The sequence below is a fragment of the Gadus macrocephalus genome, chromosome 11, assembly GCF_031168955.1.
Source record: "Gadus macrocephalus chromosome 11, ASM3116895v1".
NCBI classification, from domain to species: Eukaryota; Metazoa; Chordata; class Actinopteri; order Gadiformes; family Gadidae; genus Gadus; species Gadus macrocephalus.
In genome coordinates this window covers 8193821-8206022 of record NC_082392.1, presented here as the reverse complement: position 1 = coordinate 8206022, position 12202 = coordinate 8193821, and the positions used below count along the sequence as shown (strand labels likewise).

The following is a 12202-nucleotide window of genomic DNA, read 5'->3' as shown; positions in this document are numbered from 1 at the left end:
CTAAGTGTAAAGGCTGTGTTTTCATTATTACATGTGTCTGTACTGTACTTCTGCAGATCAGTGGAAGAGTGCAAGCATGTGCTTTTTAGTCAGTCACTGCATCTGAGCCATCTGTTTACTCAGTTGATTGTGTCCCTAGTTTGTTTATTTGTTTGTTTGTTGTGGTGGAGCAAGTGCACGCAGGTCCCCCCCCCCCCCCTACAGTTTTTTCCTGTGTTGTCTTTGATATGTTGAAATGGGTGAAAGGTCCTTCACAATGGAATTTTACCCTCAGTGTTCTCCACAACACAAACCAGATGTGAGTGTCTTTCTGGGCTGTACAAGTTACGACCCCCACCCCGCCCCACCCCACCCCGCCCCACCCCACGCTCCAACCAGCCAGCCCCACCCACCCAGATGCAATCACCACTTTAGACTCACTCCCACTCCCTTCCCAGCCCACCCTCCCCCATCCCCACCCTGTTGCCCCCCACCCTTATGTCCCCCCCCTCCCTCCTCCCTTCCTCTCCCCTCAAAATGCAGCGTGCTGAGTCGGCCTCCCACACACGGTCTGAGGGCCAGACTTGGAGGATGGACTTTGGGCTGCTGTTCCTGTCTCTGTCCCTGTGGCTCCTGGCCGCCGCTGGGCCCCATCACGCCTTGGGTAAGCTCCCTGGTTTCTACCCTCTGGTGCCCGTTATCCTATGGATCTGTGTGTGTGTGTGTGTGTGTGTGTGTGTGTGTGTGTGTGTGTGTGCATGCTTATAGACATCTGTCCTGCGTCCTGGATGGACAGAGCTGCTCCAAGACTTAAAATTATGCAAGACAAATCAAAATTGTTTTGTTTTATTATGACATATTATTGTTTGAACTTGTTGTGGAGAGCCTCAGATTGGCGCCACCTGGGCTGCAAGAGTTAGAAAATGTCCCCCTTTGTCTTGGGGAACTGTAACAGCTTGGCTACTTAGTTGTATTTTTTTCTGAATATTTGCAATGATTTTATATTGTACCACTTTTGTCGGATAGAAGCCTGCTAGCAGGTCTGCCTATGTTTTTTTTGTTGGTGTGTGTGTGAGAGACGGTATGATCTCATCATGTGTGTGAGCACAGTGTGTTCGGGCAGTCCAACGGTCACATGGATCTTTGTGATTGCACATATGTTTTTCTTTTTAAAGCCGCAAAACCATTCATCAATCCAGACTCCTCCCTTCCTCGCGGCCCAGCCCCTAATGTTCTGTACAGGACGGCTGTTTCCATAGGTGCAGAGTGTTCCCTGGCGGGGCTCAGGGCTTTAATGTTGGGCTTGGCACATCTTTAATCCTTGACTATGTTCCTTATAGTCATATGTATATAGCAGCTTGACAGTGATGAATTACACCGTGCACAACTCCATTGTGATTCTTTTTATTTTTTCTGCATTTCACTAATTCTTTTAGTCTTTCCACTGCCAAATAGTGAGACCACACACACCGAGCAGAACGTATTATAAGGAGGGGAAGGGGAGGGGGGGGGGGGTATTAAAACCAAAAAGAACCCCCAGGTGAACCCCGACACCGTGTATGTGGTCAGACCACCCAGACTGTATTTACTTGGTAAACAAAACTAAAAAGGGTCCATGTGTTCTGTACCCTTAACAACCCCTCCCTTTGCGAAGGGGTTGGTTTAGGCCATGGTGGCAAACAAATGGCGCTCTTATTGTGAAGGTGTGATGGGTGTGTGCTAACAGGGTCCACAGATTCCTGCCCAGAGAGGCTGCTGGGAGAGGAGCGCAGTAGGACCTGTCCCCGGCCTTGTAAAATAGACAAAGACTGTGGCAACAAGCGGCAGTGTCTGTGTGACGGACAATGTGGCCTCAGCTGTGTAGCTCCAGGTAACCGTGTGTGTGTGTGTGTGTGTGTGTGTGTGTGTGTGTGTGTGTGTGTGTGTGTGTGTGTGTGTGTGTGTTTGTGTGTGTGTGTGTTTGTGTGTGTGTATATTTGTGTGTGTGTGTGTGTGTGTGTGTGTATGTCCTTGTGTGGGAGAGTTTATATCCCAGTTTGTGCGTGTGTGTCCCAATGTGTGTGTGTATGTGTGTGTGTTTGTGTGTATGTCCCAGACCGTATAAGCTTTTCTTTGTATTGAACAGAGTGTGTGTGTTTGTGCAAGTTCATACACAGCTGTTCCCCATGTGTCTTTTCGCGTGTGTATGTGGGGGTGTGTGTGTGTCAGAATTTGTGTGTGTGTGTGTGTGTGTTTATGAATGTTTGTGTGTGTGTGTGTGTGTGTGTATGGGGGGCGTGTGTGTTTGTGTATGTATCTGTGTGTGTGTATGTGTGTATGTTTGTGTGTGTGTGTGTATGTGTGTATGTTTGTGTGTGTGTGTGTGTGTGTGTGTGTGTGTGTGTGTGTGTGTGTGTGTGTGCGTGCATTAATGAACCATGAGCCGCACGCATCAGAACCACAGGGAGGTTTCATGTTGTGGCTCAACTCTCCCCCACAACCTGTCGATCTACCGACACAGACTCTTTATGAAAGGCCTTTATCAAGAGGCTTCTGTGCCCTATACAGACTACCAACCAGCCTGTTCAGAACCATTTTCCCTTGCTTCTTGAATAACTCACTCGCTCTGTCTCTCTCTGTCTCTGACTCTTTCTCTCTCTCTTTCTCTTTCTCTCTCTGTGTTCTCCCCCCCCTCTCTCCCCCCTATTTCCCCCCCATCTCTCTGATGTGTGTGTGCAGGTCGTACATGTCCATGGCCCCTGGCCCCGGGGGGCCACTCGGCCTCTCGTCTGCTGTCTCCCACCCACTCCTTCTCTGCCCTGCTGGAGGTGCGCTGCAACCCCGGCTTCACGCTGCCCAGCGGCCTGGATGCAACCATCCGCCGTTGCCAAGGCGACCGACAGTGGAGCGGAGATGAGCCTATCTGCACAGGTGGGTAGGAGAAGTGCTTTCCCACTCGTTGCTACTCTGGGAAATGTCCTCAGCGTGTGTTAAAATGAAACACATAATAGACAGTGAGTAAGGACACACTGCAGGCAGTGCCTGCATCCAAATGAGCACCGCAATGGTTATTAGCATTTGTGTGTGTTGTGTGTGTTTGTGTGCGCCAGTGCTTGTGTCTATTCGACTCACAGTAATACCCAACCCCCGCCCCTCCCTTCCCCACTGTGATTGTGTCAACCAAAGCGATACTGACTGTCCAACAGAGACTTGATTATCGAATCGCCATAGCAACAAATGTTGTCGTGTTCGAATCAGCTGTGTGAAGATTTGTTTTCATTCTGTTGAGCATCAAAGGCCTCTGCTCGGCCTTGTCAGCACGTATTCATGTCCACGAGGGGAAAAGTCAAAACAGAATGAATGAAAGATGAAGGAAGCCAAAATAGAAGCGCGACGGCCTTGTTTAAGAGAGTGAGAGCACATTGATGCTATCACTCACTGGGTTACATTTAGACCGTATGGTGAATATACTCTCTCTGTAGACGACACAAAAAGTACACAGCAGATCCAGAACCCAGGGGTCCTTGATATGGACTGAGTAGGCTACCCTACCGTAGACGCATCCCTTCACCACATGAACCAATTGTTGGATGGTATAGTATGGTTCCAACCTAACATGAATCTGCTTGTGTATTGTGTGTATGTCCCTTTTGTGACTGTTGTATGTATTGTGTGTGTGTTGTATTGTGTGCGCTGCTGCTGTGTGTGTACATTGGTGTTAGCTGGAGTTGGTCAGGCTCCTTCATGCCCATTGAGAGCCGGTGGGCGGTAGATCACTGTCAAAGTGGCTCCGAGCCGTTTGCATAAGTGTGTACTTTTCTGTTTGTGTCTGTGTGAGGGAGAGACAGAGTGTATTTTCAATGGTGGGAGCTCGAGAGGTAGATTTTCTGCATACGTTAAATGTGTATATGTGGGAGGCAAATTGCACATGTGTCACAGTGAGGTGTGTGTTTGTGTGTGAATATTTAGGTGCATGTGTTTATGTGTGCGTGTGTGTGTGTTTGTGTGTGTGTTTGCGTGTGTTTTTGTGTGTGTGTGTGTGTGCGTTTGTGTACGTTTGTGTGTGAGAGTGTGTGTGTGAGTGTGTGTGTGGGCGACAGATCACAGTCAGGAGTCAGCTCTCTTGCTCATGCAGCTTTAGGCGTTCTGTTCCCTGTTCTCCTCTCCTTTGCTCTCCTCTCTCATCCTCCTCTCCTCTCATCCTTCTCTCCTCTCATCCCCTTCCATCTGAGCCCTCTGATAAGGTCTTCCGCAAACACAGCCAAGGACATGCTAGCCGCTCCAGGCCACAGAGTTTGTGCTGTTCCTTTGTGTTTGTGTGTATGTGTGTAGATAAGCGTGTTTAAATGTGTGTACGTGCAACATTTGTGTGCATGTCTTTCTAAATGTAAATCTGTAAAATATAGCAAATGAGAGAGAGGGAGCAAGAAAGTGGAAAAAATAAGAGGGATAGATAAAAGAGATAAAGACAAAGAGATGGAGAGAGCGAGACACAAACACACACACACACAAACAAACACCAAAACCGCCTTTTAAATGCCCTTTAACAAGGTCGGCCTAACAAGTAGAGCTTTAGCATCACTGGTTTCACCAAGGTTCCTCGTAGCCCTCAGAACCGTACAACGTGGCTCCTTTCCGTCGTTCTGCACAGTGAGCAGAGCAGCTCTGTTCGCCGTCTCTGGGAGCGTGTGGGTGGCATGGAGCGCTTGGAGTCAGGTGGGAGAATGGCAGGACGTGAAAGCACTCGATTTAGCTCCAGGCTTCTTTCCAAGGCCTGCAAAGCTTCATCTACCCTCCCCTGAACCCTCGCTGCCATTTTTAGGGTAGGAAATATTCCTGGTTTCTTCTGCAGGCTTCAGCTCTCCTCTCCCCACCTGTAAAATGTACTCAGCGTGGACGGTTTCCCTCTGGAACACATCACAACCTCTCTGAGTGCTGCTCTCAGAATGAGCTACTCTTGACAAGAACAATGCAAAAGTGTTATACAATCTACTGCATAGATTTAGCTTCTTCTGAAAAATGTGGCTACGCTCCTTTAATATTTATTTAACTTCGTAGACACATCAGACATTTTGCCTGCTTCAAAAAAACAACACAAACTAAAGCCTGAATTCATATTTCCTACCCGCCTTCTTTCCATTCTCATTCATTGTGTTCCATCATTCCCGCTTTGATTTCCTCACCATTTGGTTTATTACAAATGCATCGACTTGTGATCAAACAAGCAATGGAAGTTCCCCAGCGTATCTGGGTCTGGTCATCAATGCTGTGATTCTCATTATATGTATGTGTGTGTGTGTGTGTGTGTGTGTGTGTGTGTGTGTGTGTGTGTGTGTTTTGAAGGTGGCGCAGTAGGTGTAAAACACAAATTCCTCTGGTTCCCAATGCCAACGGCTATCCTTATAATCCATACAAAAGAAACACATGAGCAGCAGGCTTTTACTGCGCAGCCCTCTAACAACCGTGCAATGATTCTCATATGACAACAGGCCATTGAAGCACTTTGCACAAACGCTATCATCCTGCTCATCAAAGCTGTCCTTCTCATCTCGCCCCCTTGCAGAAGCCCCGCCCCCCTCCACTCTGCCCCCCATCCTCCAGGCCCCCAACACGGGGCCCCTCACCATGCAGCCCCCCGCCAGCCCGACCCCCATCTGCGCCCTGCCCGACGAGGTGCTCAGCAAACTCAGCGTCCAGGGCACTGCGGCGGTGGGAACCAGCATCCTGTACAGCTGTCTGTCTGGGTGAGCGAGGGGAGAACCACGGGGCCCAGCGCGGGAGAGTGGAGCGCACACACACAGACTCTGTGTGTGTGCGTGTGCGTCTGTGTCTGTGTGTGTGAGTGTGTGGGTGGGCTGACAGGCAAGGGAAGCGGCGAGTAGGAGGAGGTAGAGAGACATGATGAAACCATAGAGGAAGAGGAGGGTGTGAAGAAGAACGTGAATGTCAAATGGTGTGTGGGACTCTCAACATGTGTGTGTGTGTGTGTGTGTGTGTGTGTGTGTGTGTGTGTGTGTTTGTGTGTGTGTGTGTGTGTGTGTGTGTGTGTGTGTGTGTGTGTGTGTGTGTGTGTGTGTATGTGTGTGTGTGTGTGTGTGTGTGTGTGTGTGTGTGTGTGTGTGTGTGTGTGTGTGTGTGTGTGTGTGTGTATGTGTGGTTGTGTGTGTGTGTGTGTGTGTGTGGGAGTGAGGGGGGCTGAAGGTAATGTTAAAGTCAAAGAGTGACAAAGGGGCGGAGCATCATTGACCAGAGCGAGGGATCTCTCTGGCTAACTAGGCCATTATATTCTAATCTTGTGTTGACTCCCATGTTCGCTCTGACTCATCTAATGGGCCTAATGGATCCAACAGAAGCGTGCGCATGCGTGTCCGTGTGTGTGTCAGACAAAGTGGAGCACTGGGGGAAAATAGACGCAGTGACAGACGCACAGTAACATGTACATCTGGTAGGCCTGTTGGTATAGTCAACAGAATGTCCAGTGTCAGTCCATATTGTAAATGTCACCATATCTCCTCTCTCTCTCTCTCTCTCTCTCTCTCTCTCTCTCTCTCTCTCTCTCTCTCTCTCTCTCTCTCTCTCTCTCTCTCTCTCTCTCTCTCTCTCTCTCTCTCTCTCTCCTCCCTCTCTCTTTCCTCCATGATTCTCACAAACAGGGCATCTATAGTGGGAAGCAGTGAAAATTTCTGTCAAGGAAATCAAACATGGCAGTTCCCTCACCCCGTATGTCAAAGTAAGTTAGTTGGCAAGGAATCCATTTCCATTTGACTGTGTTTGACTGTTCAATGTGGGTGAAAGTGTGTGTGTGTGCGCGAGTGAGAGACAGGTAGAGAGATGAGATGAGATGCATGCACTTTTACCATAAGTATACCTTTTAACTGTGTCTGATTGTGTGACAAATTTAATTTGTATTGTTTGTGTTTGTATATGTGTCTGTCTCTGTGTGTCTCCAAGTCGAAAATCTTAAAAAAAATGTATCTTCATTGTGTCGATTTTTAATCAATCCCTTTATTAATACTACTTACACTGGAATCAATTCAACACGTATTATACTTGGATTGAAGGCTTAATAACTATGACATGCAGGAGAGAGGGAACATTTGTGGGCGGTATAGCACCGCGTAATGGTCTTTTGCGGGGCTGTCTTGCCATCTAGTGGCTACAATTGGAATTGCAAGGCCCTGCAAATCCGCGCAAACAGTACACTATTGAACAATAAGATAAAAAACAACAACTGTTTTGTGTCATTTGTAACAAAGCAACTCATTTAAGAGATGTATACATTCAAACCAAGCCGTCCCTCCTCCTTCCTCTGTGTGTGTGCCAGTGGTCTTCTGCGTGCCCCCCCCGCCGGTGGAGCAGGGCTACGTGGTGGCCGTGCTGAAGACTGAGTACGAGGTGGGCTACGACATCCACTACCTGTGTAAGAAGCACTTCCTGTTGGACGGGCCGCAGAAGGTCACCTGTCTGTCCAATGGCAAATGGAGCGCCCCTCCCCCACACTGCCGAGGTGAGTCCGGAGGCTCAGAGACAGAGCAGGGATATCCACGCATCTGTTATCAGTGTTTGATCAAATATTAGGTCATACCAGACAGAACACTGCGAACTAGTCAATATTACTTAGTGTAGGGTATCATATTCTACTGTTCTGTGCTATAACTGTGTTTTCCTAATCTTTACGTGGCGGTTTCTGCAGCTCGCTGTCTCCTCCCGGCCCAGCGGAGCCGTGTGCTGATTGGTGGAGAGAAGCGCTGGCCCTTCGACCTGACGGACGGCATGGTTCCCCATGGGGAGAACGTCACCTTCTTCTGCAAACATCCCCGCAAACAGTGCAGCCTCACCGTCAGCCAGGGCTGCTTTGACGGAAAACTAGAGCCCCCAGAATGCTACCTGGGTAAGAAAGTTCAATCTCTACCTCTCTATCAATCTGTCTGTATATCTGTGCATGTGTGTACATTAAGGACAGTGTATAAGGTATGTATGTCTTTTATGCATTGTATGTGTGTATTCGTGTTTTTACATGGGCCCTAAGATCGATAAAGGTATACTGCAAATAATTAATACATACATAAATTCATACATAGGTACATACATACAAACATCCATACAAACATGCATCCGTGCATACATACATAGATACTGTACATACATGCATACACACATGCATACATGCATGCATAAATACATACATACGTACGTACGTACGTACATACATACATACATACATGCACAAACACATACATCCATTGCATACATGACTCCATACACACCAACAGGGTCCTGAGGGTTAGGGGTAGGGGTCCTGAGAGTGATGTTGTCTCTCCTTTGTCCACAGAGCCCACCTGGCTGCAGTACAAGCTGTTCCCTCACCGGCTGGTCTCAGAGATCGACGCCTGTTTGCCTGGAGACCAGGAGGGATGAGGGGCCCCGAGATCTACTGCCTCTACCACGGGGCCCTCAGCAGCGTGTCACACACACATACACACACACACCTACACACACACACCAACACACACACACACACGCGCACGCACACGCACACACACACACCTGATAATTGTGCATGTGTCAGACCATTGAGTATTTCTCAAGGCATATTTTTTACACAGTTTTGTTTCAAACACTGCATATGGTTTTATTATCATCCCTACCACCTTGCACTGTATAAGATAATCAGACAATACATGATTAACAATCATAATATTTTCTGAAAATGACATATTGCATTCCTCATGATGATTTAAAAGTACATATTATACCTGCTATGAACTTTTTCTCCATATACCTTGTAAGTTTTTCATTATATTCAACTACAAGAGACTGCTTCTGTCTGCTTCTCTTCAAAGTATTTGTGCCATCTTTTGTCGGCGTGGTTACATGTTTTGGACGCATCAAGCCTTGTTGTTGCTTGTAAGTTTTGTTAATTCAATATTTTAAATAAAACAATTTAAAGTCTTCAAGAGTTTCCTTTAGATTCCCCCCCCCCACACACACACACAAACACACACACACACACACACACACACACACACACACACACAATCACACACACACACACACACACACACACACACACACACACACACACACACACACACACACACACACACACACACACACACACACACACACACACACACACACACACACACACACACACACACACACACACACACACAAACACACAGGCTGCAGGTTCAACCGTAGTCATAGGCTGAACATGGCTGCTAGTCGGACCCGGTAGGCTGCGACACCATAGCAACTCCCCTTGACCCCTCCCTCCCTCAGTATTCGCAGCATCACCCTTTACACTGCACATTCATATTTGGTCCTCCGGAAATATCCTCGGCTCGGGTAAGCCAGTCCCTATGCAGCGAATATATGGGGGGAGAGTAGTTTAAAATACTGTTAAAAATGTATCGGCAGTATGACGAGCAACCCCTCACACCTGCTGTTGAAGCATAGCTTCAATACATCACGATAAAGTTTTTTTGTTAAAGCTTTCGCGTTTCGCTATTCGTGTTCCGAACCCTCGTCTCTAAAATGGCTGGCCGTAGGTCCGAGAATACTACGATGGACAGAAAGGGAAGTGCTGAAGCGGCGGGCTCCATTGTGGCTGTAGGTTCTCTACAGCGGATGACGCGCTCATGTTAGGCTCGTCCAAGGTTCGACTGGTGTCAACGCACACGCGCGCCGCCCTCCTGCGATTGACAGCTCGGACCTCGGACCACGGTGCGTAATGGCGTCCACCCTGCACCCAGTGTCTCTTTTTATCCTTTGACCAATATCAACCGGTTGGATTTGGAGGTACTAAGAATAATCCTACTGTCAACATTGCAATGTCCAAAATGGGATTGTCTTGTCGTTACTTTTATTGTCAGTGTTATCATTATTATTATTAGTGTTTTATTTACATTCTCGTGGGTCATCAGTATTGCATGCCGATGAGGTTACAACCAAACCTGTATAGCGTGATGATAACGTGCTTTAATAGCCTATTACTTTTTATTTAAAATCGCACCGTTAAGCCCATTGAAAAGCATTTTTATAACCACATAACAATTCACCTTGCAACCATTCATTTGATGTTACGAACGAGTAGGGATACAAATAAGCAGGCTATAACAACACCAGTAAATAGTAGAATAGATAATAGACCAAATGGAACTAAACTTGACCAACAACTTGACCCCTGGGTGTTTTCCAGAAAGGCTGCGACATCATTTTATATGAAAAAATAAATATATATATTTATTGTTATGTTTGTAGACTGCCTAAAATTGTTATATTGCTTGTTATTTATATTGTTCCACTTTACTCAAAACCTGTATAACTGATTTATATTTTTTTCTTTTTCAGGAACACAATTAGTTATGCCCCACAATGGATTCCCAGTTGGCTGCAGCCCCGCCCAGCAGCAGCTCGGATGACCAACATGCTCACCCGCCTCTGGAAGAATCGGGGCCCAGGGTGCTTGTCGGCCCACCAGACGAGACCTCGCCCAGCACTTTAGCCAGTGACCCACACCTCCTCCCCATCACACCTGTGACACCCAGGCATGTTTCATCAGTTAATGGAGAAACGTCTGCCTCGGATGGTCCACCCAAACAAGCCCCTCTAAAAACCTGCGAGAGTGATGGACTCAAGCGGCCAATTAAAGTCAAGACCGGCATGCCTGTTTTAAACAACCAACCAATCAGAATCAAAATCATTGTTCGGGGCAAAAATCCGATCATAAGCACTACCACCAGCCTGACCAAAGAGTTTCGTCCCTCAGAGTTCACAAGATCTGCGCCGTTCTCTCCTGAGACTGTTTCAACAGTCCTCGCCGACGACCAGAACCCTGATGAAGCCCCACGCACCCCATCTCTATCTGCCATAATGAACGAGCCCCGGACCACAGAGGCTATCCTTCAAAAAGTTGAAACACCCATAGCAGGCTCGTTTGATGGAGTGGGGAGCGAGGGTGTGGAGAAGACGACTGAAGAGGACAAAACAAATCTTCTTAAAGACAGTACGACTACCAATCACAGCCCTGCCCCAGTTGACCCCCTGGGGCCCGGCAGGGCAGCCCCAGAGGAACCAAGGCCTACGGAGGGAGGGGGGGCGATCGAATGTGAAGCCACTGTACCTCTCAATCTGCAGAGAGTGGATCTGAAGGTGGTGGAGGCGGAGGTGGAGGCGGAGGGGGAGGTGATGGAGGAACAGACCGAACCACTGGACCTCAGCCTGCCCATGAGGAGAAGGGACGCTGGCGGTGGGAGCGGAGTGTGCCCATGGGAGGACTCCGGCTGTGAGAGCTCACTGATTATGGAGGTGGACGAGTTCGAGGGGGAGGCAGACCGAGACGTCGTGGAAGAGGATGATGGCGAGGATGATGATGATGATGGTGTGGTCCGGAAAGGCGACCAAACGTTTAGCGCCCTCGGCGCAGATTCTTTTGGAGATTCGATCCTGTCTCCTTCGTTCTTCTCTACCTCCGTGTTTGCCTCCCTGTCCTCGATAGACTCTGACAATGACAATTTTCTCTTCATAGATGACCAGGGAATCCCGTATAATCTCAGTCCAGAAGGACACAAAGTGCCCCAAATAGACACCTCCACGCTGGACGGCGGGCCGCTCTCAGGTCGCTCCGTGACTCGGTCCCTGTCCCTTCGCGAAAGAGGACAGAGCCATCGCAGCCGGTCACTTTATTAGCCTCTAGCCTCGGCCAAAGTTTAGGGAACCCATCGCACTCGCTCACCGCTCCTTGTGATAACCTGCTGTCCTCACCACAGACCTCGGCCCCCCGAGTCCCCACCTCAGAGCGCCGAACCTTTAAAGGGTGCGGAGCTGTCGACGGGGGCACCGGCCACAAAGAACCTCCGACTCCTCCAGGGCAGCCGAGCCCTGCGGGACCTCCGCCGGGGGGACTGGGCCCGCGGCGGCAGCGAACCAAACCGTGCAGATCCTCACCAACCCATCGGGGAACGCGCCTATTCTCTTCCTCTCCCCCCCTTCCACCTCCACCCAGTTCTCCTCGTCTCCAAAGGGACTTTCACTGCCCCTTTCCCTGACACAGAACTCCGCCCCTGCCTCCACCCCCATGCTCCTCCTCCTGTCCTCCGTCTCCTCCACCTCCGGTCCGTCCCTCGCTCTCCTGGACCCCTCCACCGGTCAGCTCTCCCAGATCACTGCAGCCAGCTCCGGCCCCCTCTCCTTCCCGGCTCTGTCTGCGGGTCAGCTCAGCAACCCGGGCCCCTCTGTG

The 12202-nt window shown here is 49.0% G+C and overlaps 2 protein-coding genes across 3 annotated transcripts; both read left to right on the top strand.

Moving 5' to 3' along the window:
* Positions 1-500: 500 nt before the first annotated feature.
* Positions 501-8910, top strand: ntd5 (ntl-dependent gene 5). The gene is made up of 8 exons (XM_060064512.1): positions 501-643; positions 1706-1849; positions 2698-2889; positions 5522-5702; positions 6612-6688; positions 7283-7465; positions 7652-7849; positions 8291-8910. Exons 1-8 carry the CDS (start codon positions 517-519, stop codon positions 8374-8376), a joined length of 1188 nt encoding a protein of 395 aa, XP_059920495.1. The 5' UTR covers positions 501-516; the 3' UTR covers positions 8377-8910.
* Positions 8911-9195: 285 nt separating this feature from the next.
* LOC132467307 (uncharacterized) lies at positions 9196-12190 on the top strand. 2 transcript variants are annotated; one of them, XM_060064511.1, is made up of 2 exons: positions 9196-9687; positions 10315-12190. In XM_060064511.1, exon 2 carries the CDS (start codon positions 10339-10341, stop codon positions 11650-11652), a length of 1314 nt encoding a protein of 437 aa, XP_059920494.1. In that variant the 5' UTR covers positions 9196-9687; positions 10315-10338; the 3' UTR covers positions 11653-12190. The 2 variants fall into 2 exon arrangements, with proteins under 2 accessions (XP_059920494.1, XP_059920493.1); XM_060064510.1 differs by having other exon boundaries at positions 9196-9762.
* The last annotated feature ends 12 nt before the right edge of the window (positions 12191-12202 follow it).

Bases quoted from the DNA above. Each gene is read 5' to 3' on its own strand.
- ntd5 (XM_060064512.1), top strand. From the start codon at position 517: ATGCAGCGTGCTGAGTCGGCCTCCCACACACGGTCTGAGGGCCAGACT. The intron at 6,689-7,282 runs GTAAGTTAGTTG...TGTGTGTGCCAG, and splicing joins CCCTCACCCCGTATGTCAAA to TGGTCTTCTGCGTGCCCCCC. The intron at 7,466-7,651 runs GTGAGTCCGGAG...CGGTTTCTGCAG, and splicing joins CCCTCCCCCACACTGCCGAG to CTCGCTGTCTCCTCCCGGCC.
- LOC132467307 (XM_060064511.1), top strand. From the start codon at position 10,339: ATGGATTCCCAGTTGGCTGCAGCCCCGCCCAGCAGCAGCTCGGATGAC.